Below are 25,530 nucleotides of genomic sequence, written 5' to 3' on the forward strand. Positions count from 1 at the left end.
GAAAGAAACTTCAATGGTTTTTTTGCTGCCACTGCTGCCCCGCACAGGGAGAGGAGAGGCCACTGACGCTTCGATCCCATTCTGCTCTCCCATGTGGTATCTCGAGATGAACACTGGGGCTCAGGGGGGTGCAATCAGCCCGCAGACATTCCTGATAACCGACCTCAGAAAGCTGATCCACCGGGGCTTTCTGGAACGGGGACTCGGTACCAAAAACGAAGGACCGAAGTAAAACTTTAAAATCCCCCGAACAATCAGGTGAACCTAGACGGTGAGACGTTGTACAAACCTACTGGCTTGGGTTCTGCAATGATGTCAATGTTTCTGAAAGTCAAAAGGCCAGGGAATTCTTTTCAACTAAGAAGACCAAAGAGACATGACAACTAAATGCCACGTATGTCCATTCATTGATTTCTGCACAGAGGCAGGCAAACCAGCTAAAACAGATGTGTGGGGGAGACATGACCACACCATCTATGTCAGATAAGGGTGCAAGGAGCTCCAGTTCCCTGGGGGTGATGGTGGTGGTGTAGGAAAGGAGACTATCACACCTGCCGCCAAAGGTACTTAACAACAAACTGGTGCATCTGCAGCTGTCTTTCAGATAGTTCTGGAAAAGCCCACCCATCCATCCTCCATTCATTCATTCATTCTCTCTCTTACACACACACACACGCATCTCTATCTATGTACCTCGGTATATAAGGAAACAAGTGATAACGAATGTTACCGACTGGTGAATATAGTTGAAGGGAATTATCAGTGTCCATTGTACTGGATCCATCTTTCTGTAGGTTTGAAAAATTGTATTTAAAAATATCCCTAAATCCCCAAACCTCTTTATACCCAGGGATGTGGGGGACAACGGATGCTTTTCAGTTCTTTCAGGTGGGAGCCGTTGCGGGGCAGAGAGTCCCAGAGCAGAACATGACGTCTAAGGCCTCCATACCAACAGCTTGAGCCACATCTACAAGCAATTCCACACGGACAGCTGTGGGAGGCATCTTCCTGGGCCCGAGTCGGCGGGCTAACTAGTGCACCAGCACGTTTGGGGGCTGCTGAGCCCACCCTGCCCAGGGGCTCCCCTCCATGGCCCCTGAGAGAAACCCTGCAGTGAAGTCACCAGTGACCACACCAAGCCAAACCACCCAGCCCGGCAGTGTGGACGCGGCCGGCAAGCGACACTTCACACACAGCCCGGGCCTACTCCCTAGACTTACCACTCCCTCAAGGAGAGGATGGTCCTTAACCCACATTTGAGAGGTCTGTCCCTTGTTTCCATAAGATTTGAATTCTATTCATTTTCCTTTCATGACCAGAACAACTTCCAGAACATTTTCAAAGATAACCAGGGACATGAACTTATCATGAGGGGCTACGCTGGGCTCTAGGTATTTGTGGAGGCAACTATTTCCGTTTCAAGTGGAGAAAAGTCCAGAAATTTCAGGAAGTAGGCTGTCTTTCATATGCAAAATGATTTTGGGACCACAGACCCACCCCCCCCCCAGCTGCTCTCCTAGCACCACCCCTGCTCTTGAGCCCCCTTCAGCCTACTTGAAGGGCAGGCCAGGTCACCGCAGACAGAGGCGCCTTGGACTGCTGGTGGGGATGGGACAAGAGCCTGGCTAGGAGACCGGGTCCAGGATCCAGGGCCAGTCTGCACGTTCTCTGTTTAAAAACCGCCAACCACGCTGGCTCTTACCTTCGCAAATTCTGTCCAATCGCTGTCGCTTGACTTTGTGCTTATCCACAAGGGCCATTCTTTATCGAACTTTGCACCTCTCTGATTCAAAAGGCAAAGCGGTCCTCTAAGAACTTAGGGGCCCTCGCAGGAGTCTGCGGGCATTACGCCACTACGCGCCCTGAAACGAGGAGAAAAGAAGCCTTACTCTCTGGACACCCTGGGGGCAAGGACAACTGGTCATTCAGGCTTGGCTGCCACTTGTGACAAGGGGACCTGCCCTGGGGGACTTGTTCTCCTCCAAGGCTGGAGACAGGGTTTGCTCCCTGTCCCTGGACAGTCTCCTGCCTCCATGAGAAGCGGGGGGACAAAAGGTCATCGGTTCCTGAAAGTGGTCAGCGGCACCACCTGTGGCTCTTGCTATTGCGGCCAGCGCCAATCACTGACCAGCCTGGGACGGGCGACTTGGTCCTCCGGTGCCAGAAACCGAGCGACAGGCGGCGGCGCTGCTCTGCAACCTCCGAAGCTGCAAGGGGACAGAGGCAGAGAGCAGCAGGACTGCCTGGGGCCCACCCCGGCGTCCGGAGGGACGCAGGCACCCAGCTGGGGCTGCTCTCCCACCCCGCCCCCCAGGCGGTTTCCAAAACTGCCCTTTGGCCACCGCTCAGCACCTTTCAACCCTTCCCCCACCGCCCAAGGAGGGGGCAGGAATGGATGCCCCACCTAACCAAGGCTTGCCCAATTCCACCTTCCGAAGTCTTGCTGGCTTCCAGGGGGGCCACCGCTGGGGTCCGCAGCCTGTGCCTGTCCCACTCCCGTGGTGTTTCAAGCAAGTGAGGCAGAGGAGGAGGGGTTTCCCATTTGGGTTGGGTTCTTTGGGCCACTCGGAGAAGGCAATGGCACCCCACTCCAGGACTCTTGCCTGGAGAACCCCATGGATGGAGGAGCCTGGTGGGCTGCAGTCCATGGGGTCACGGAGAGTTGGACAGGCCTGGGCAACTTCACTTTCACTTTTCACTCTCATGCTTTGGAGAAGGAAATGGCAACCCACTCCAGTGTTCTTGCCTGGAGAATCCCAGGGACGGGGGAGCCTGGTGGGCTTCTGTCTACGGGGTCGCACAGAGTCAGACACGACTGAAGCGACTTAGCAGCAGCAGCAGCATTTGGCCGCTCCCGAGGCACCCCACTGCCCAGTTTGTGGAGAAAAGTCAGGGCTGCCTGTTTGGGGAGGCCCCGACCTTCATCCCCTGCTCAGCAACGTGCCAATTGAGGCCATAAATCATCATCTGCAACCTCCGAAGCCCTCGAGCTTCTGATTCATTGCTGTGGTCATCCTAACGCCACCACCAACTGCAACACACACACATACACCACCACCGGCTGTAACTCACACACCCCACCCCCCAGTTATCCAGCAAATGAGGAGGGGGCAGGAGACAAACACCAGGCTCCAGGGTTAATGATGAGAACTTTTATGGGTGGTCATCAATTATGCAGAATGCTGGGAGTCACTTTATCAAAGGTCAGAAAATGCAGGTCTGACTATGAAAAGGTAGGTGACTTCCTGGAAGTTAATGACTACTTTCTCAGCAGTGAGGCTGAAAAGGCACCCTAAAGATTTATGGCAATAATTACGTGATTTAAAAAAAAAGCACAACTTCTAATCACATAAATAATTAAGGCAACATCCAAGAGATACTAAATCCTTTCCCAACCTGGGATGACCCTGTTGGACAAGCAAGGAGATGAAGGTGGTCCTGAAGTAAGACAGGGCATTGCTGGGAAGATCTGGGTAAACGGAGATGGAGGAGACAGATTTCTAAAATCCTCGGGACTCCCCTGGTGGTCCAGTGGTTAAGACTCCGTGCCTCCAAAGCAGGGGGCGCAGGTTTGATACCTGGTCAGGGAATTAAGATCCCGCATACCATGAACTCAGAAAAGTGTCTTCACTTTTGCTGGGCTTTGTGAAAGGTAATTATGCAAAGTGGAGAAGGTGGTTCCTTACTGGCCAACTTGAGACAGATGGAGGAGCCGGAACTCTGGAGCAAGGGTTTGTGGCTGAGAGAGGCCAGCTGGCAATTTTCATCTGCCTGGGTCCCGGGGTCTGATCAAGAGATGGCCCTTCCTTCCTCAGCTCCGGAGACAGACCCCAAGTTAGCCGCGGCATCCAGGGGTGGGAGAATTAATTAGTTAATATTTGTGAAGTGCCGTGGAGATGAGAAATGACAGCATTATCATCCCAGGCAAGACGGGTTTCACACCCTCCTCCTCCTCCTCCAATTCCCCGAGTGAAGCATAATCATTCTTTTTGCTTTCCTTTGAATTTTAATTTGTATAATTAGATGGCTTCCTGAAAAATTGATAAGTAGAATCTCGATTATGCAATCAAAGGAAAGATCAGGCATCAGCTTACACAAATTGTGTGCGTCCTGGTATTATTATGAAAAAAAAAAAGAGGCAACTGACTTCTGCATCTTGCCGGGGGGGAGGGTGGGGTGGGGGTACTCAGACCAGCTCTTGCATGGGGTTCCCTCCAGGTCTGGCACCTCTCATGACCCAGGCTGGCCCTGCTGATAGAGAACTCAGGCGTGGGGCCACCAGGCGGAGGCCGGACATCATGGCAGTGACCACTGCTTCCGGTAGCCTCTACCCCCACCCCCCAGGGCTCCCCTCTCCCCAGCATTTCTTTTGAAGCAAGGTTGTATGCAATGTGACATTTTCCCCTTTCACCCTCTGAAGGAGCAAGCTATTTACGAGGACTTAATGAGCACGACCCTCTTCCTAATGACAGGGACAGGCCCTGCTCAGAACTGGGCTGTAGGCAGTGGTCCCCAGCTGGTGTCCCCTGCAAGCCAACCTCTGCCTTTACCGTACGCCAGTCTGCCGTCTCCACGCATACATCACAAACTCTGGGTCATTGAGGTTATTAGTACTATCACCAATTGACACTATCTGATCAATATTTAACTACAAATAGATAAAAGGTCCACATAGGGAAGAAAAACCAGAAGGAGGATATATTATGTTGCCCACTTTGAAGTGATAAACCTTCAAATCATGGTGGTGTGGGTGGGAAGAGAGTTCTAGAACCCACTTGCAAAATGACTGTGAACGAGCCAGCTCCGTGTTTGCACAACAGGGATGAATGTTGCAAAGAAGCTGTGAGGATCAGATGAGAACACACAGGAAAACATTTGGAGCCCAAGGGCAGGCCTCTAAGAACGGCTCACGACTTCCTCTGGCGAGAGAGAGGCCTACTTGGACAAGGGCCGCGGTCACACTGGATCACCCGCCTCCTGGTGAGCTGGAGATAAATCCCAGCGAAACTTAAGAAAAGTCAAGAGGAAATTCAGGTCTTTTCACAAGTAGGAAGGGCACACTGCTCACAAGCCTTACAAGAAAAAAACACTGCCTCCTCCCCCACCCCAACGGGAAAAGATCTGCCTAAAGTCTCTTAGCTTGAGATGAGGGGTGTGATCGGGAAGCTGAAAGATGCTTGCATGAGAAAGCTACTTGGGGGAATTCCCTGGAGATCCATGGGTTAGGACTCCCTATACTCTCACTGCCAAGGGCTGGGGTTCGATCCCTGGCCAGGGAACTATGATTCCACAGTCTGCATAGTGCACACCGCCGCCCCCCCCCCCCCCAAATATAAATAAATACATTGACTAAATAAGGAAAGAAAGCTACTTGGAGATTCTAGAAGGAAGCTACAGGCACGGGAGATTTGTCAAGACAAACCTGAGTTAGCAAAAGGGAGAAAAGAAAGGAAGGCATCCCTTTACATACAAATGCAAAACACCCAAAATTGAGACCAAGGAAAATAAAAGGTTCCCCACTCACCCCTCCGGGACTAAAATCTGGGCAGATTAACTAAATGACCACAAGCAGCCCTGCTGGTCAAGACCGAACCACTATAATGACCAAAACCTAGCCATCACTAATTGGCATTCTCAACATCTCAAATAAATTTCTAAGACCGCCCCCCCCCCCCCCGTTTCGTTCTTCCAGTTTCAAGTCTTCTTCAAGAACAGGCAGATAAAGGAATTTACAGAAAATAAATGATGTCTTCAATGATGTCTCTCAAAATGAAAAGTCCTCTAAAACCAGTTAAAGGTGATGGTAGTCTTCAATTCTTTTAAGGAAATCTACGTAAACATTACGCTAATAAAGAGAGACCAAATTTTACAATTTGTGAACCCTTGGAGTCTGCAGAATGCATTCCACTGTTAAATCTGCAAACTGAACAGATCTGCAGGGGTGGGTGGCAGGGATCTGAAGTCTGAGAGGTTGGACTTCCCTGGTGGCAGTGCAGTGAATAAGAACCCATCTGCCAATGCAGGTTCGATGCCTGGTCCTGAAAGATTCCACATACCCAGGGGCAACCAAGCCCACGTGCCACAACTACTGAAGTTACACCCTTGAGGGTCCGAAAGCCATTAAGTAACGAGCCCCTGGGTTGCACCTGGACCCAGCCACGTGCCCGGAGCCAGCAAGCCACAACTGAGCCTGCGTGCTGGAACTACTGAGGCCGGACGCTACAGCCTGTGCTCGGCAACAAGAGAAGCCACCGCGATGAGAAGCCCTTGCGCCGCAACTCGAGAGTAGCTCCTGCTCTCTGCAACCCTCTGAGAAGCCCAATGCAGCAACGAAGGCCAAGCGCAGCCAAAAACAGCCTGAGAGCTTGCCCTGACCCAAGCAGAGAGACGCCTGCAGCCCCAGCAGCATTGGTTCATGAGGTCTCTTGCCTTTCTGAGCCTGGGATCCCTAAAGGAATGACACCACTATTTGGGTCTCCTTTACCGTGGCCAACAAGGATCCCCTGAAGCGGCAACAGGGTCATCTCACCAACTTGTGCATGGCCAGCAAGTCGGCACCATTCAGGTTAAAGGCAACACCAATGACCAAAAAACCCTCTGCTTCTTCAGTTCAGTTCAGTCGCTCAGTCGTGTGTGACTCTTTGAGACCCCATGAATCACAGGACACCAGGCCTCCCTGTCCATCACAAACTCCCGGAGTTTACTCAAACTCATGCCCATCAAGTCGGTGATGCCATCCAGCCATCTCATCCTCTGTCATCCCCTTCTCCTCCTGCCCCCAATCCCTCACAGCATCAGGGTCTTTTCCAATGAGTCAACTCTTCGCATCAGGTCGCCAAAGTATTGGAGTTTCAGCTTCAGCATCAGTCCTTCCAATGAACACCCAGGACTGATCTCCTTCTGGATGGACTGGTTGGATCTCCTTGCAGAGTCTTCTCCAACACCACAGTTCAAAAGCATCCATTTTTTGGTGTTCAGCTTTCTTCACAGTCCAAATCTCACATCCATACATGACCACTGGAAAAACCATAGCCTTGACCAGATGGACCTTTGTTGGCAAAGTAATGTCTCTGCTTTTTAATATGCTATCTAGGTTGGTCATAACTTTCCTTCCAAGGAGTAAGTGTCTTTTATTTTCATGGCTGCAGTCACCATCCACAGTGATTTTGGAGCCCCCCAAAATAAAGTCTGACACTGTTTCCACTGCCTTCCTATCTATTTCCCATGAGGTGATGGGACCAGATGCCACGGTCTTAGTTTTCTGAATGTTGAGCTTTAAGCCAACTTTTTCACTCTCCTCTTTCACTTTCATCAAGAGGCTTTTTTAGTTCATCTTCACTTTCTGCCATAAGGGTGGTGTCATCTGCATATCTGAGGTTATTGATATTTCTCACAGCAATCTTAATTCCAGCTTGTGCTTCTTCCAGCCCAGCGTTTCTCATGATGTACTCTGCATATAAGTTAAATAAGCAGGGTGACAATATACAGCCTTGACGTACTCATTTCCCTATTTGGAACCAGTCTGTTGTTCCATGTCCAGTTCTAACTGTTGCTTCCTGACCTGCATACATACAGGTTTCTCAAGAGGCAGGTCAGGTGGTCTGGTATTCCCATCTCCTTCAGAATTTTCCGCAGTTTATTGTGATTGGCTTTGGCGTAGTCAATAAAGCAGAAATAGAGGTTTTTCTGGAACTCTCTTGTTTTTTCGATGATTCAGCGGATATTGGCAATTTGATCTCTGGTTCCGCTGCCTTTTCTAAAACCAGCTTGAACATCTTGGTTCATGTATTGCTGAAGCCTGGCTTGGAGAATTTTGAGCGTTACTTTGCTAGTGTGGGAGATGAGTGCAACTGTGTGACAGTTTGAGCATTCTTTGGGATTGGAATGAAAATGGACCTTTCCAGTCCTGTGGCCACTGCTGAGTTTTCCAAATTTGCTGGCATATTGAGTGCAGCACTTTCACAGCATCATCTTTCAGGATTTGAAATAGCTTTGTTTGTAATGATGCTTTCTAAGGTCCACTTGACTTCACATTCCAGGATGTCTGGCTCTAGGTGAGTCTGCTTCTTCACATTGTACCAAATAAAGCCAAGGGCTCCAGGTTACCTTGAAAAAAATCCTCTTCCAGAATCTTTAGAAGCCAAACAAACATGAACAGTAGATGGTAAGCTGGGTAGAATCCTTGGGGCTTTCCAGGTGGTGCTAGTGGTAAAGAATCTGCCTGCCAATGCAGGAGTAGTAAGAGACTCAGATTCAATCCCTGGGTTGGGAAGCTTCCTTGGAGAAGGGCACAGCAACCCACTCCAGTATTCTTGCCTGGAGAATTCCATGGACAGAGGAGCCTGGGGGGCTACAGTCCATAGAATCACAAAGAGTCGGACACGACTGAAGTAACTTAGCATGCAAGAATCCTCATAACAGGCTGATGTGGGTTTTGTCAACTATGCCTGAAGGACCAGTTAAAATCCAGATAGAACAAAAGAAACTTCCTACAGGAGTAAGAACTGACTCACTGGAAAAGACCCTGATGCTGGGAAAGATGGAAGGTGGGAGGAGAAGGGGATGACAGAGGACGAGATGGTTGGATGGCATCACCGACTCGATGGACATGAGTTTGAGCAAGCTTCGGGTGTTGGTGATGGACAGGGAAGCCTGGGGTGCTGCACTCCGTGGGTTCTCAAGAATTGGACACAACTGAGCGACTGAACTGAACTGACAGGAGTGAGGAATCAGTGGGAAAAACACTGGCTTAGCCTTTGGTCAAATGGTTGACACAATACCCCAGTTAATAACAAAAATGATTAAAACTACACTTTATTCAACAGAATAATCTATGGCTAGAATCTAAAAAAGAGTGGATATATGTATACATATAACTACTGATTCACTTCGCTGTACACTGGAAACTAACATTGTAAATTAACTAGACTCCAATAAAAATTTAATAAATAAATACATGTTAAAAACAAAACAATGCACTTTAAGAAAGAAAAAGCAGCTTTGGGGGAAGTTCAGCTGTGGGAAATGAGTTTATTGAAGTCAATTTTATCCATGTCCAAAAACTACTGCTGCTCCCTGATTATTACTTAGTAGCTTTGGGGCATATTTGCCCCAAAAAAATGGGGCAAGAGGGAAAGAGGGGAACGTATCATTCAAACATCTAGTAGCAATGAAAGTGCTCAGGGACACTGACTGTCCACTGCCCCCCCACCCCAGGGGTAACCAGCAAGACCCTTCAGTACCCACTGAGGCTTCATCTGATCCCTGGAGTCTCCCACACTGGGCAAGTTCGTGTTAGTCGCTCATTCGTGTCTGACTCTCTGCAACTCCTTGGACTGTGGCTAGCCTGCCAGGCTCCTCTGTCCATGGGGTCATCCAGGCAAGAAGGCTGGAGTAGGTGGCCACGCTCTTCTCGGGCTTATCTTCCCTACTCAGGGACTGAACCTGGGTGTCCTGCGTTGCAGGTGGTTGCTTTAAGGTCTCAGCCACCAGGGAAGCAGGAGGTGGTTTGCATTTCCCCAGGGGATGCAGGGCTGCCCAACCCCAGGGTGACAAGGTCACACCCCGGTCACATGCCCTCCATCTGATCCATGGTCCCCACCCCTGAGGCCCTAGGGCTGACGCAACACTGGTGTCCCAGGGAGAAGTGCAGGTGACTCCAGAGCTGTGAGCAAAGGGCCACCACCCTCTCCAGCACCAGAGGCCAGGCAGGTTTCAGAATCCAGATGGGATTTTAAAAAGGCAATCCCGTGCTTCTGCGTTATCACGGACCCCCCAAAACAGGCAGCAACATTTCTACGCTAGGACACAGGAACACGCTTATGCAACTGGATTAATATACAAAAATATCCCCTCAACAATTCAGGCCAGGTCAAAATCTGCCACTGAATGAGTTACAAAGAACTTAACTTATGGGTTACAAAGAATTTAAGTTTTCAGAGCTTTCTACAATCTGGATGTGAGGTTAAGGAACTGTCGGTCTATGATCCCCCCCAACCTGCCATCTAAACTCCACCAAACCATTTTCTGGGGCTTTGAAGGAGAAAAACAGAGTCTATGATGTATGTCAAGTGTGTGACAGCGGAGAAACATAGAAAGCGACTCTTTTAGCAGGTGGAATGCCAGCACGTCCTGTGAGGTTTGAGGCTGCCCATGTGAAAACCACACTTCCGCTGAGACGACCTCCTTGGCCAGCAAATAATTTCTGAGTGCATCCTTTTGCCTGGTTTAGATTTAGAACACATTATCTCCTGGTGTTCAATGTAAAACTCAAGAATTCTAAATATTTTCACTTGCTAAAAAGCTTTCATCAAGAACAGAGGACTGGAGCAAAAACAATTCATGATTTTCCTAATTGGTTGTTTTATTTGTGTCATCATGAAAATTAAGTGTTGGTAAAGAAAATGAGACACTTCTGTGTTAAGAATTTTCACACATTTTTAAAGCACCTGACTGGACAAATATGCTCAAAATAAACATATTCGTTCTAATACTAGAGAATTCTCTAAAAAACAAAATGAAACTAAAAGGGTAAAGGCAAATAAGCAAACTTTCACCCAGATTGGGAAGTGTCAAATGACACCTTTTATTTCCATTGTATTGAGATTAGGGAAATCATAAGACACATAAGTGAATATTCCCATTCCAACTTTCTGACCCCTTCTTCCTTTGGCAGTTTAGATTGATCGCTGAGAGTCTGGCTGAGCACGGTGAAGGGATAAGCACCCTCAATTTCTCCATGGACAGAGGAAGCCCCATCCTGACTGGAGGACTGATCCTTTTTCACTTATTACATGCAAGAAATTATTGAAACAAGTTTATATCTGAGCGAGTAAAAGTGAACAGAGGAAGAAGCTAGAATGTCGTAAAGTTTGGAAAGGTCTCACGAAATACCTGCAGAGCCGCCTTGGCCATGGTGCAGCTTTTGGGGTGGCCCCTCTGTGCCCCGAAGAACACCTGAAGGTGATGCCTACAGGCTATGAAGGGACTGGGCGCCCATGTTCACTTGCTGTGGTCCAGTGTGGAGTAAAATCATGGATAACTGATGTCCACTGGGGCTTGGGCCTGGGGGTCACCGAGGCAGGAGCCACCTGGAGACAGCTAACGGGAGGTCATATGATAAACTCGTGCTAGACTTTAAAACAGATTATAGAAGGGAGCTGGAGGTGCCAGGTGGGGAGTAAAGAAGATCTAACCTTTGAAAGGCAACTCTGTGGAGTAGTTGGTTTATTCTAACATACACGAGTTGCATTTGCATTTACAGCAATTCAATGGTTATCAAATAGCAATGATGAGATCTTAAATGTTTAAAAAGCTTGATGGGAGATTTTGCAAACGTCTGCTTCTTGATTTCTTGCCACTGGGAGGCCCCAGAACCTAGACTGGCTTTGCTGCGTCCAGCTTCCATCGGGGACACAACTGCTTTGCTGCCCTTGTGAGGTCCCAGTCCATGTGCTCGTGACACTGTGCAGTCTGGAAACAATGTACATGGGGAGGAGGTCTGCATTCTCAAAGCTTATGGAAACACCGGGAGGTCCGACCTTCTGTTCTGGTCCTTCTTGGAGCAGGCCCACCTGGAGGAGGCCGGGTGTCCAGCAGTGGGGCCCGTCGGCCAGCAGAGGGCACTGCGCCCTGCAGGGCCTTCCCGCGGTGGCAGAGACCAGAGCTGCTTTGCTGGGACTCATCCTGGCTCCTTTCAGTCCTAACTTGGACTCTGAGAATCTGGAGAAAGAGAGACCAGATACCTCCAAAAGGGGAAGTCTGAGCTGGCTTCAGGATGACGCGCTGCACGTCCCCTCAATCTCAGGATGCCAAAGGGACAGGAGAGGCCTCCAATCTCCCTTTGAGCAACAGGTGTTTAGCCTTTAGGAAACACGACCAGCCAGGGGACAGGAGCGGCGTAAGGATCAACCACCCCACCCCGCGCCAAGCTCTCTCCTGGGCTGGCAGCCAAGGTTTCCCTTTGAGAGCCGAGGGAGCAGGAGAGGTGGGTCACAGAGCAGTGGGGTAGCGGTGCTCAAGGCCCTGGGCTTGGGGGTCCTGATCCAAGGAAGGCCATGGACCACCCCAAAGCATGACTTTCCGTTCTATCCGTGCTTCTCGGGTAAAGACAGCAATACGTCAACGAGGAAGGAGCCACGGTGGTGAATGATGAAGACAGATCAGAGACTTAATTCACAAGGAGTGGCGAGGACGGAGGTGGGCCTGGGCAAAAGGCACCAGGGTTTCCATTACAAACCACAGCTCCTGGGGCACCCCGCACACCCGCTTAGCTGGAGGCTGCTCCACTGTCCCCAACCCCCGGATCCGTTTGTTGTGAAATAGGGATGACTTCAGGATGCGTGACTTTTTTAGTAGATGGTAATTTGGAAAGGAAGGTGGAAAAAGGGGGATTTTTCCAACCTTATTCAGGAAATGATTTTGGCTAGCTGGGAGGTGGGGGCCTTCGCTCTGGGCCCCTGAATCCAAAAGCGGCAAGCTTTATGGATGCGGACTTTTACTTGCCAGGCCGATCACCACGTTCTAAAGAAGCTGACATTCGGATGCAGGAAAGCAGCTCCCTTCTCCGTACCTGCAGGGCACCCAGATGGTTCCTGCTGGCGAAGCAGAGGGGCTGGGGTCGTCCATCAGTGCTGAAGCAGGGGACACACACCCGCCCACCCCCCACACCTCTGTAGGACCAGCATCCTTTCTCAGCACCCCTTCAAAGCCAACGTTGCCATAGCAACAGATGCCACTGGACAACACGGCTTAGTCTTGGCCTGACTTGGCAAGTGAAACCTTCGGAAGGACTAGACAGAGGGATCCTGGGGGATTCTGTTGGCTCCAGGAAGCCCCCTGCGTGAGCCTCTCTGCCCTTCTTCTCGCCCTGCCTCTGACACCACAACCCAGTCCCCAGCTTGTTCCAGAGCCACATTAAGTGGGATTCTCTCTGACCTCGTGGAGGAGAGTACTCTGTACAGCCCACTCCAGGGTGGACAAAACTGAGGCACGTGAGCTACCTCATGGCCGAGGAGAGGCTGAGAGAGGCCAGCAGGTGAGGCCCAGGTCAGGGTCACGGGAGAGATGGGGGTTCAAGCTGCTCCAGTAGAGATGAAGTTATCATCCATGTGAAAGATGGATGGCTGGCGTTCTTTGTCCGTGTTCAGAAACCAAGTGTCTGGAAAGATCACCTCAAAACAAACAGCAGAGCTTTCTCCAAAAGTGAAGGAGTCGGGACCCACTTTCCCAAGTTCAGTGCCGGATAGATCACAGGGTCACCAGTCAAGAACCAAAACCAAGCAAGGCTTTTGAACAGCCCTGCTCTGCAAGCCCGCAGCCTGGACTAAGGCGCGCAGGTTGGGAGGAGCGCTTCTGGGGACCCGGGCTTAACTCCCACGCAGCTCAGCTCACCCCATTCCAGGTCATCACTAAAGGGTATGGCCAGGGCAGGAGCGCTCCACGTGCCTAGGGCCAGCCCATCCTTTATTGCAAAGGATACGCTGCTTGCTCAAAGGCAGACATGCAGGAAAGCCAACTCAGGCCTTGGGATCAGAGTAAGAACTCTGTATCATGACAGATACTCTGCGTCTGGATCTTTACAAATATCTAAACCCCATCGTCACGTTGCTCTACAACGAACGGCACCAGGCTGCAGGAGGGGAGGCACGGGGAAGCCCACACAACACCGTGTTCTGAAGCAAGCGTTTTTTAGAAATGTTAGCAGCGAATCAGATGTGTCGAATCCCAGAGAGTCTTTGCAATAGAAAGGTTCTTCCCAGACCTTATCTTTTCAACCTGAGTCACGGAAAGGAAAATCTTCATCTTCTATGTAGCTATTTAACAACATGAAATAAAACAGCTTGGGGCTATTCATTTTGCTTCGCACGGTTTTAAGGTGGAGGAGGGGATGTAACGGCCCCTGGGGATGGGAAGGGTGGGGGTGAGGCCAGCTTTGTTCGTATCCAAGACAGAGGAGGAGAGGCAGTGAGAGGTTGGGGGTGGGGGGAGCAGGTTACACTCGTGTGTCACATGAACCCATCTTTGCTTATCAAATTGAGAAAAAAGAAGGGAGTCACTAACTAGCTGCTTTTGTTTTGCTGTTCACTTCACGGTATTCCTGAGGTTAACCAGTCTTCTTGGATTTTTTCACCCTGCGGACTCCTGGGTGGCTTCCACAGCTTTGGGGGTAAACGATGCCATTTCTGCACTGTGTGAAGCTCCGCATCTTCTGGGCTGTGGCTAAAATGTCACTTGGTATTTGAGCGGTTGCTGGGAGTGGGGAGAGGAGGTGGCCACAAGGCTCCACCCTCCCCAGGAATTTTCTAGGTGTGAATCCTTGTCACGATCAGTTCCGTTCTTCTTCGCAGACAGGGTGAATGCTGGGCTGGTTCAACTGGGCTGGTGGGGAAGGATGGGGCGCAACTGAGTAGAGGTGCCTGTTTATACAATTACAGCTGGCAGTGTGCTTAACACCCAAGGAGCCTCATTTCACATGAAATCCTACCGAAGAAGTCTCGACAAGGTGATGGCCATTTAAAAGTCTGCTGGGCTGATGTACACGGGTGCTCTACAAGGACGGGGAAGGAGGCTCCACGGGGCTGGACATCTGGACGCCACGTTCATGTCCCTAGACCAGACAACCCATGGGGGTGACAAGATGATCTTCTGGGGAAGGCAGGCTCCTGAGTACCCCCTCCTGGCAGCACTGGGCCAGACTGCTCGGCTGTGGGCCGAGTATACGGACCCCCAAAGGCTTAACACGGTTCCTACTAACTGCCCACAGCCACACCACCCTGTCGTGGACTGAGTTATGCACTTATCACCATTTATGTTGAAGTCCTAGGCCTCAATACCTCAGTGGCTTTTTATTTGGAGACAGCCTTTACAGAGATAATGAAGTTAAACTAAGGCCCTAATCAGAGGATGGCATCACCTAATCCAAGATGATGGACGGCACCACCGACTCAATGGGCAAGAGCTTGAGCAACCTTCGGGAGATGGTGAAGGACAGGGAAGCCCGGCGAGCTGCAGTCCAGGGCATCGTAAGGAGTCAGGCGTGACTTACTCAGTGGCTGAACAACAATAATCCAAGGTGAGTGAGGATCCTTCTAAAAGGGGGAATTTGGACACAGAGATATGAAGAGAAGACCACATGAGGCAAAGGATGAGGATGGCTATTTACAAACCAAGAAAAGAAACATGGAATAGAGCCTCCTTCCCAGCCCATATGGTGTACTCTGAATATTCACTGCAAGGACTGATGCGGAAACTGAAGCTCCAATACCTTGGCCACCTGATGCGAAGAGCCGACTCGACTGGAAAAGACCCTGATGCTGGGAAAGATTGAGGGCAGGAGGAGAAGGGGACAAGAGAAGATGAGATGGTTGGGCGGTATCACCGACTCGATGGACATGAGTTTGAGCAAGCTCAGGGAGATGGTGAAGGACAGAGGAGCCTAGTGTGATGCAGTTGATGGAGTCACAGAGAGTCAGCCACAATTTAGCGACTGAACAACACTGCAGTTCTCAGAAGAAGACAGCCTGACACCCTGCTCTCAGATCTCTGCCTCCAGAACAGTGTGACAATACGTTTCTGCTGTTTAAATAGCCTGGCAGTAGTGCCCTGTCATAGCAGCCCTAGCAAATCACGCCTAGGGATGATATTGGGGTGACTGCCCCCTGAAACCTGTCTGGTGCTGAGGGAAGTGCGGGACCAACTTTGGTGGGAAGCCTGGCTGTAGTGAAGAGGCAGCTTCTACAGGTCCTGGCCACACTGCAGAGTGCCACGCAAACCATGTCCAGCCATGACTTTGAACATACAACCGATATGGACATGCCCGTGGCTGTGCCCCAGGGGCTGTTCTGCCAGGCAGCGGGGTCTGTGGGCCCAACACAAACTCCCATAGCCCTTGAGACCAGCCTCCTGCAAGACACAGTGGTGTTTCCAAGGGAAACACACAAACAGTGCCAACCTTACTTTGCTTTCAACTGTGTTCTGCTTCCCAAATCCAAAGTCTCTTCTGAACACCCTGGCTCTGTGTCCCTGCATTAGCAGCAGGTGGACATGCTCACCCGGGTGCCAGGGCGGGGAAGGGTGTCCCACACCACCGCCCTGTCCCTTCTCCTCCGTCAGGCACAGGCAGACCTTGTTTCCGAGACGGCAGGAATCTGCCCAGGGTCTGCATGGCCCCTCGAGGTGCCAGCAAGCAGATGACTGGGCTGTGTCTTGCACACCGGGGTATGGGTGGTAACAGTCTGGAGCCAGGTTCCGTGAGGGATCTGCATTCTGTACACAGTGACGAGATGCTGTTTCTGCTTCGGAGCCAGGGATCCCAGGCTCAGGGTGAACACTGAGGCTCCAATTGCCTCCATTAACACGCCATCAGGGCAGCTTGGACATCTCCACGCTTCCAAACTTCCTGGGAAATTCTGAACGGAAGTCACTTCTGACTCTATGAACACACACCCCCACCAGCACACAATCGGCAGGCGCTGGCCAAGGCTGCCCTTCACGCCCAGCAACACGATGAGCCAAAGAGTCAGCACAGGATGTGCTGCTGCCCGGGACTCCCAAGAAGGTGGCAGGGACAGGTCGGTGTGATCTACCCCGCTCCCGCAGGGGCTGCCTGGACCCAGAACCCCAGTGACGTGGCAGTTTTGCACGGCCCCCTGCTGCTGGCATAGAGGTGCCCAGGGAACAGTGAGGAAGGGGCATGAGCTGTCAGGGGACCGTGGAGGATTTTCAAACCCTTCTTAAGAGGTTGATGACCTTCCCCCTTCCCTGCTCGGGATAGACTCCATCTTTGCCATGGAGACCAGAAAAATAAACACGCATGGCCCCCAGTGACCCCACCTCCTGTCTAATCTCTGCTGCTAAAGAACAGACTTGATAACAGCAATGGGCAGGTGGGTGGGATGCATTGCTGAGACCCTGCCATCTTGGGCATCTTCTCTTGCCCTCCCCCTCCCCCCTTCTTTCTCTCCCTCCTGGGAATCCAGCTGCCAAGTTGTGAGCTGCTTTATGGAGCTGCCCAAAGACCCAAGGTGGCCAGTGAGGAACCAAAACCCACAAGCACCCAAAAGGGCTCCCCCAGTCAAGCCTGCAGATGAGGTGGTAACTTGGGACACACTGCTGGCAAGTAGCATGAGAGACCGCGGTCAGGGCACCCAGCTGAGCTGCATTGGATTCCTGACCTGAGAAGACGCCAAGGTAAGGTTTCGCTGTTTTAAGACTCGTAAGTTTTGAGGCAGTCTGTCGCAGAGCCATAGACAACTAATACAACACTCTGTGATGGGATGGCATCACTGACTCAATGGACAGACATGAGTTTGGAGTAAGGTCCGGGAGTTGGTGATGGACAGGGAGGCCTGGTGTGCTGCAGTCCCTGGGGTCGCAAAGAGTAGGACACGACTGAGCAACTGAACCGAACTGAACCACGTCTGTCAAACTCACCAGTACGGTCGTTCAACACAAAGACAAAAGCAGTAATACATCTGTACCACAAAGGCGCCAAGTTTCTATTACCTACAGGACAGAGAATGCTAACAAGAGGCCAGCCGGCTGCTGTAAATCCCCGGCTGCCCACGCAGACACGAGGGGTGTCTGTGATATATCCGGCTATGTAAACCCTAGGCGAGCCCTGTTCTGTGCACACCAGCAATGCCCACAGGCCTGCAGGCGGCTCGCGGTGTTTTCACTTACCCCAGATGCGTCCATCAATTCCAGGCCTGCGCTCAACATGCACAGAGTTAACTTGGGCACCCTGGGGCCTCCACTCTGACGCATAACGCACCCATAAATCTGGGACATTAAAAAGATCTCCCTGGGACGGGGCCCCACATTAAGAATGCAGCCTTGGAGGCCACCCCTCTGCATGGGAATGCACTGGATAAACAGGCCCTTGTGCTTTCTAATTCTTAGAAGTCCTTGAACTGCAGCTGCTGTTTAAGCGCAGAGCAAAAAGGAGGCAGGTAAGATGAAAGGCAATCAGCAGAGTGTTTCTGAGTTTCCTGCATGCGAAAGGGCAGAGGGGAGCTTAAGATACCAGCAAGCCTGCCCGGAACCCGAGGGGCAAAAAAGGGGGCATGGAGTGTAACACACACATCGTCCACGTATGCGCACATGGTCCTTGGTGATTTCTTGGAACCGTGGCATTTCTGGAACATTCTTTGGCCCTCATAGAGAGAGACTCAACCCCTAGAGCTCGTATTTCTGTTCACCCCCTGCAACTCCCCGGTCACCCCAGCTTCAGTTAGCCACTGCACCAGCCCTAAACTCTATCTAACATGACTCCCTGCCGTGGGAGAGCTAGCTCCCAGACCCTGAGGGAGGGAGCAGCCACAGCAGGAAGCCAAGAGCCAGATCAGCAAGAGAGAAAAACTGGTCTGTAAACACAGTAAACCAAGTCCAGACAGAAGGGACCCAGCCCCCAGAGGGGCTCCTCAGGGGAGGGGGACCGTGCGGGAGGGAGGCCTCCCACAGTCCAGTTTGCACCCACACCTGTTGATTTAACCACAGCAACCGCTCAGGGAGGATTTAGTATGCTGCAGGCTCAGCTCCAAGCGCTCGGGGAGGGTTAGCGCAAGCACACAGAGAGCCCGAAAATTCACTGCAGCACTGAATTCAACAGTGAAGGCGTCTAGCAGCACAGAACACGCCCCGCACAATCACCCACTCTGGTTACCACACGGGCTCTGGGTGAGGCTTTAGGCAAGTCCCCAGCACCCCAGGTGTCACGGGCAGAGGTGCAACCCCGAGCCCAGGCACTTTCAGAATAGTGAGCCCAGAGGAGGCCTAAATCCTTCCAGATAAAGTCACAACCCGGGGCCCCACGGCGGCTGGAAACACCTTCTTCTCAGGATTTGCTGGTCTCTAAGCTGTTGTGTAAAACCCAAAAGAGCAGCATCACCTTCCAGCCTCCAGAACAGATCTGGCCTCCGGTCAGATGGGGGTGGGCTGTTCTCCCGGGGAGGGGTGTCAGTTCCAGAAACTTCCACGGGCCTGGGACCCCAGCTTGATCCCTCCCAGCCCCACTACAGGGAACGGCTTGTCCGGGTCCCATAGGTGAGGTGCACCTACTGGGGACCTGCCTCCCGGTCACCCTGTGCCCCCAGGGATTGATGAGCTGTGATCACACCCAGACCCACGTACAAAGCCAGCAGATCCTAGCAGGTTCCCTCATAGTGAGATGGTTGGGTCCTTCAGTGCAATCTTGGGTTACTGCTCTTCATTATACCTCTCTTTTTCAAGGTGTGTGTGTGTTTTTTTTTTTAAATGTGGACCATTTATAAAGTCTTTACTGAGTATTTTTTTTATAATACTTCTTTTTAAAATAAATACTTTGCCATACATCAACATGAATCAGCCACAGGTATACATTCGAATGTCCCTTCTTAAACCCCCCTTCCACTTCCCACCCCATCCCACCCCCCAGGTTGTCACAAGCACTGGATTTGAGCTCCCTGCATCATACAGCAAAATTTCCACCGCCTATCTGATTCTACATATGGTACCATGTATGTTTCAATGCTACTCTCAATTCGTCCACCCTCTCCTTCCCACACTGTGTCCCCAAGTCTGTTGCTATATCTGTGTCTCTGCTGCTGCCCTGCAAACAGGTTCATCTGTTTTATGTTTTGTCCCCATGAGGCACGTGAATCTTAGCTCCCTGATGAGGGATCGAACCCACCACACCCCCTGCATTGGAAGGCAAAGCCTTGACCACTGGACGCCAGGAAAAGGCCCTACGTTACAGCTCAAGGTGGAAGCCGTAGCTCCCCGCAGTGGATCTACCCAGCTCTATGGGATCCAGGGTGGGCTCAGCTCCCCCCAACTAGGTCTGGGGATAGAAGAGAGACCTGCTGAAACATGAGGTAGTGCTCTTATCCTCAGAGGGGAACCCAGCAAGGGTTAAATGAAATTTTAGCAACAAAACTTATGAAAACGGGCCCAATACAATTTGATGAGGTCAGCCAGTAGAGAGGCCTAATGACACTTGTAAGAAAAAACATCTGTCGGTGTCGAAAGGTCGGCAGGAAGTGAGTGGAACTGACGCGGCTCTGATTGGCCAGACCTACACTCCTAGAAAGAGAGACACACATGGCTTAACTTAGCCCAGAGGAACAAAAAGCCCCTTTCAATTGTCCTTGGACCTACCCCGCCCCCCGCTAAACAAGAGGCCAGCCCCTGAGCTAAGAAATCAGTCCAGGACCCTGACTGGCAATTAGGTCTTTGTTCACCCGCTGGCTGATCAGCCAGAGAGGCCAAAATATTCCTGAAGGAGCAGTCATCTTTAAAGGGAATGGGGTTCTTACAAAATCCCCAGTTTTACTTTTCGGTTGGAAAACAACAGGGGTCAGTCAAATAGCAAATATTTCGATAATCCATCACTGCAAAAACAAGGGGTTTTGGAAAAACAGGAAATCTTGGTACATAACATGGCTTAAACTAGGGCCAAAATCATCTGTTGACAAAACCCCAGCCTCCCAAGCCTCGGGGCCTGATCCATCCAGATTGAGTGTACCCCCAAGCCTCCTCGGGACCCTGTCCTGTCCCCTCGGGTGACAGGCTGGCCTGGCCTTTGTCCCTCTGACTCAGGACACAGGGCTGGGCGGCCCGTTTCCTGTCCACAAGCTCAGAGGAGGGTCTCGGGAGGAGCTGGCCCCCTGCCCTGCCACTGCAGGAACCAGGCCTGGGGCTTTTCATGAACCGGGGCCCTTTCAAGCGTCTCACTGGAGTCACATAAAACGAGGAGGCCTTCTGGAATTAGTGTCCTGTTTATCCTTTGTAGACAGTTAGCAGAGCTGGGTTACACAGAAGCCCGGACTCTTGAGCAGACAGCCCGCGGGTATTACCTGAACTCAAACCCCTGTGCAGCCCGCAAAGACTGTACCCGGCTCCATCCACGTCCGGAAGACCAGCCTCCTTCTTCCTCCTACCAGGCAGGAGACGAGTCAGGAATTGACAGTTTCCAATCTTCCCAAAGACATCCACTTTCAAGAGGACAGGCACAAGGAAAGTTTCAAAGAAAGGTACTGAAAGTTCTTCAGTTGACAGGTAAAGCTAACCCTCCACCACCAACTCCACTCCATTCCGACGAATTTCTGTCTTTTCTTTACTAGCCACCGAACACCAGGACGACAGTGTGAGCTCGTATCATAACCGTACATTTGTTAAAATGTGAAACCACACACTGTACGCTGAAAGATCACAGAATCGAGTCAGCCAGATTCTGAGACACCTCACCACCACCGAACTCCATTTTCCAGGGCACGCTGATTTTCTAGGACCTGCAAGATGTCTCTTTATCAATAGGAAAGACAGAAGCAGGTTTCTGTGTTCTAATGATATAAAAATGGTCTGGTATGTTGCATTACGTAACTTTTCTACACAGCTGGTAACCCAAAGGAGAATTTTTCTAAAAGTCCAGACTTAAGTAGAAAATGCTAGCTGTTTCAGGATTCCAGTGGGTTTTGTGGGTTTATGGAGAAGAAAATCACCAGCAGCTCTGTGAAGAGTTACAATCATTCAATCTCATGTAAGAAATGAGAACTTAAAATTCAACCCCTAAGCTTGTTCCTTGGGAGGAAAACTATATGACAAACCTAGACAGCGTATTAAAAAGCAGAGACATGACTCTGCCGACAATGGTCCACATAGAGAAAGTTATAGTTCTTCCAGTAGGCATGTACGTTTCTAAGAGCTGGACCATAAAGAAAGCTGAGCACCAAGGAACTGATGCTTTCAAACTGTGGTGCTGGAGGACTCCTGAGAGTCCTTTGGACAGCAAGATCGAACCAGTCAATCCTAAAAGGAAATCAACCCAGAATATCCATTGGAAGGACTGATGCGAACGCTCCAATTCTTTGGTTACCTGATATCAAGAGCCAACTCATTGGAAAAGACCTTAATGCTGGGAAAGATTGAAGGCAAAAGGAGAAGGGGAAGGCAGAGGATGAGATGGTTGGATGGCATCACCGATTCAATGGCCATGAGTTTGAGCAAACTCCGGAAACAGTGAAGGACAGGGGAGCCTGGTGTGCTGCAGTCCATGGGGTCCCAAAGAGTTGGACATGACTTAGTGACTGAACAACAATAACAACTCTAATAATGTGGCCAACTGTAGTGGAAAATGGGGGAAACAGAATTCACGAAACTTCGAACAATAATGGGATATAGATAAAATTTCGTTTGGGGCCAAGACTTGCCTGATTCACAGATTCCTGAACCCTAAGAAGGGCTCCGGGCTTCCCTGGTGGCTCAGAGGTTAAACTGTCTGCCTGCAATGCGGAAGACCTGGGTTCGATCCCTGGGTCAGGAAGATCCCCTGGAGAAGGAAATGGCAACCCAGTCCAGTGTTCTTGCCTGGAGAATCCCATGGACGGAGGAGCCTGGTAGGCTACAGTCCACGGGAAGTAGGACACGACCAAGCGACTTCACTCACTCACTCAAGAAGGGCTCCAGCTTGAGGCCAGTATGCTGTGCCAGCTGACTATCCCCCAGGGCACCGAGGCTGGAGGGAACCCTGCAAAGGAGGGGCCTGGGTACCGGCTCGAGACATGCTTCCAGGGCTTAGAGAACCTACCAGCCTCATAGCTCACCGGGAAAGGAGGAGCCCATGTGGGGTCTGACTGAGCTGCTCTCTTGCGGGAGACCCTTAGGATGAGATGGTGTTTGGGTCCTAAGCAGCTCACCCAGGCCTCACAAGTGAACCGCAAGACTGTCACCTCGCTGAACACAGACCCCTGCCCGGACGGAAACCCTCAGGTCCTTCCTCCCCCGGGGCCACAGGCAGGGAGGTCTCTTCCCCAGAACCAGACTGTTGCCAGAGGGCGGCCGCTGCGAACCACGTCTCCAAGTCACTCTCTGGAGGAGTGAACAGTATGGAGAATTTGAACATATGTGACAGCACGCAGCTGACGCGCACAAGCATTCCACGCAGCCTTTATTTCAGGGCCTCGTGAGCTATTTTTATTCTCCACCGAAACACTGCCAAGGGGATCCACAAAGGGAAACGGGTACGAGAGAGCCGGTCTGGCTACTCTGGCCGCACACGGTTACAAAGGGAACCAGCGCTAGGCACACGGTCTGCTGCCTTTCCTGAGACAAAGGTCATCAAACAAATCACTTAAAATTATTTGAGTTCAAGCACTTTTTAAATAAGAAAAGGACACAAGTGGCCTTTAAATGGAAATGCAATTTTCTTACTCACCTCTACTGACTGTGATATTCTGCAACCCTTGTGTGTGTGTGTGTGACAGCCCACCTGCAATACTGATTCTGAGCAAGTAACCTGCTTGAAACTCCACCTTGGAAAGAAATGGTCATGCTTAAGGAAAAGTGAAAGTTCTGGAGCCATGATCTCTGCTTGCAATTACGTGCTGGGCATTCATGCAAAAGATCGCATGTGTCCTGTGTAGGCAGACCCGTGACCAAGGAGGGCGAGGAAGCCAGGAGAGATTTCAGATGGATAAAGGAGTTTCTCACAGTTAAGGACGGGCTGTTTGTGGATGTGAGCCAGAAGCCCCCCTCCCTCAACCTCAGGGGCACGGTCCAGTCAGGAGACCCCCTCGAGCAATGGGGCGCAGGGGCGCTAAAAGGTGAAGGCGGGGGAGGGACATTCGGTCTCAAACCTGTAGATGCTTTTCCCCTGCTCCAGAACCTTCCGGCCTGCCCCAGAGGTGTGCCCCAGGATAGCCCACCTCCAGCCCCTACTGGCCCCAGGTTGCCCGAGGCCCTCGTAATTCTGAACTCTCGTGGGATTCCTGCGGAGGGAAACAGCCCTGGTATGATCCACTTTATTTTCACTCAAAACATCCTTCCTGGGACCATCCCAATAAGCTGAGCATACTATTTTCAACTGAGGCCTTGGCATTGTTTAGGAATGTTTTCAGGACTAAGTAAATTGCTAAAGCAAACATCTTATTTTTGTCTCCTAGGACAGCCAAGCTGGGTAAAAATATTTCCTGCCGGGACTTCCAGTGGAACGGCCCCCTCTGGTGGAACCGTCTAAGCAGACATGCTGATCAGGGAAAAAGGCTCTGGCTGTGGACACGGGGGTGCAGGACACCCACATGTTCCCTGGGGGTGCTGTCTGCTTCTGGCGTGCACCCCCGCCCCAGGAGCTCGATCCCTCTCCTGCCAGCAACCTGCTCCGAGGCACAGCCAATGTGTGAAGCCAGAAACCAACTCTCTTGCTCTCTGCTGGAGAAGACAGACCCCAGGCCTTTATCAGGGCAGCCTGGGACTCGGCCCCGCAGGGACCAGGGCGTGGGAGGAGAAAAGGGTCCAGAGAAGCAGAGCGGTGAGATCGGCCACTCCCCACCCAGGGCCTACGGCACCGAGGCTGGCACTCTGGGGCCTGACGCACGCCGCAGCCGGGCCCAGCCCCTCGGGCCACGGCAACGTGAGCAGCACCACTGGGGAGCAGAGCTGCAGCGGGACCAGCATCCACAGTCCGAGCGCCGTTCTCGGCGTTTGCGGCATCACCTCCTCCTTTTTCACAGTCTCGGGAAATAGGTTATTGGCATCAGGGTCCCCACTCCCCACACGTTATGGCAGTGTAGTCCCCACACTGACCTCTGCGGCAGAGACAAAGCTCATGGGCGTCTGTCAGTATTTTCAAAGGGCTGGATGGGGTGGGCGTGTGCCACTGAGGCCCGCAGTCTACACCCCCCAGCTGTGGATAATCAGAGAGAAGGTGGCCATGAACTGGAAGTGGGGGCGCCGCAGGAGTGACTCAATCAAGGTCGAAAACTTGAATTTTCTTTAGGTGCCCTAATGCAACAGCTACATTTTAAAATGAAGGGGTCCTTATCACTTACGAATATAAACCGAACACGTTTGTTGATGCCAGGAAATAATGGCAAGGCTTTCTTTAACATGGCCTGCATAGGAAATGGGACTGGCCCTTCATCGATGATATGGATGTCTGGTACAAATTTTCTCTGCTTTTGTCTATGTGAGGTCCTCCATCTGTAACATGCAAGGGCCTCCCCTGCTGGCTCAGATGGTAAAGAATCCGCCTGCAGCATGGGAGACCCAGGTTCGATCCCTGGGTCAGGAAGATACCCTGGAGAAGGGAATAGCTACCCATTCCAGTAGTCTTGCCTGGAGAATTCCACGGACAGAGGAGCCTGGCGGACTATGGGTCTGTGGAGTCGCAAAGAGTTAGACAAGACTGGGCAACTAACACCTTCACTGCCATCTGTAAAATGGGGACAGTGTCATCCACTCTGCAGAGGACTGGATGGTGAAGCAAATTCTTAGCACACGGGGGAGCTGGTGCCGAGTGACGTCTTAGACGGAGCACCCTCAGGGCAGAAGCGGGCCACCAGCTGGGCTCCAGAGAGCAGGCCAGCACCCTGGAGAGAAGGACGCCGCCCGCCGCAGTCTTGAGCACCCCACATCGCATCAGCTGCACCCGGACGTCACCACCACAGACTGTGCTCAACAGACAAGATGGGTTGACCCAAGACGCAACAGTGAGCAGATGCCACACCATCCTCCGCCGTGGGAAGAGGTCTGGAGAGCTGATCAGTGTTATTCCAA

General features: G+C 51.4%; 1 protein-coding gene across 4 annotated transcripts in view; it reads right to left on the reverse strand.

Annotated features, from left to right (window-relative positions):
* The window catches only part of CTBP2 (C-terminal binding protein 2), a 170,187-nt gene that overhangs the window by 47,755 nt on the left and 96,902 nt on the right, over positions 1 to 25,530 (reverse strand). For all 4 annotated transcript variants that reach the window (XM_070470389.1, XM_070470390.1, XM_070470392.1 and 1 more), the window contains one exon: positions 1,703 to 1,862. In XM_070470389.1, coding sequence (XP_070326490.1) covers positions 1,703 to 1,760 — 58 coding nt within the window. In that variant the 5' untranslated portion in view covers positions 1,761 to 1,862. The remainder of the gene's footprint in view (positions 1 to 1,702; positions 1,863 to 25,530) is intronic.

Source organism: Odocoileus virginianus, chromosome 7, assembly GCF_023699985.2.
Source record: "Odocoileus virginianus isolate 20LAN1187 ecotype Illinois chromosome 7, Ovbor_1.2, whole genome shotgun sequence".
NCBI classification, from domain to species: domain Eukaryota; kingdom Metazoa; phylum Chordata; class Mammalia; order Artiodactyla; family Cervidae; genus Odocoileus; species Odocoileus virginianus.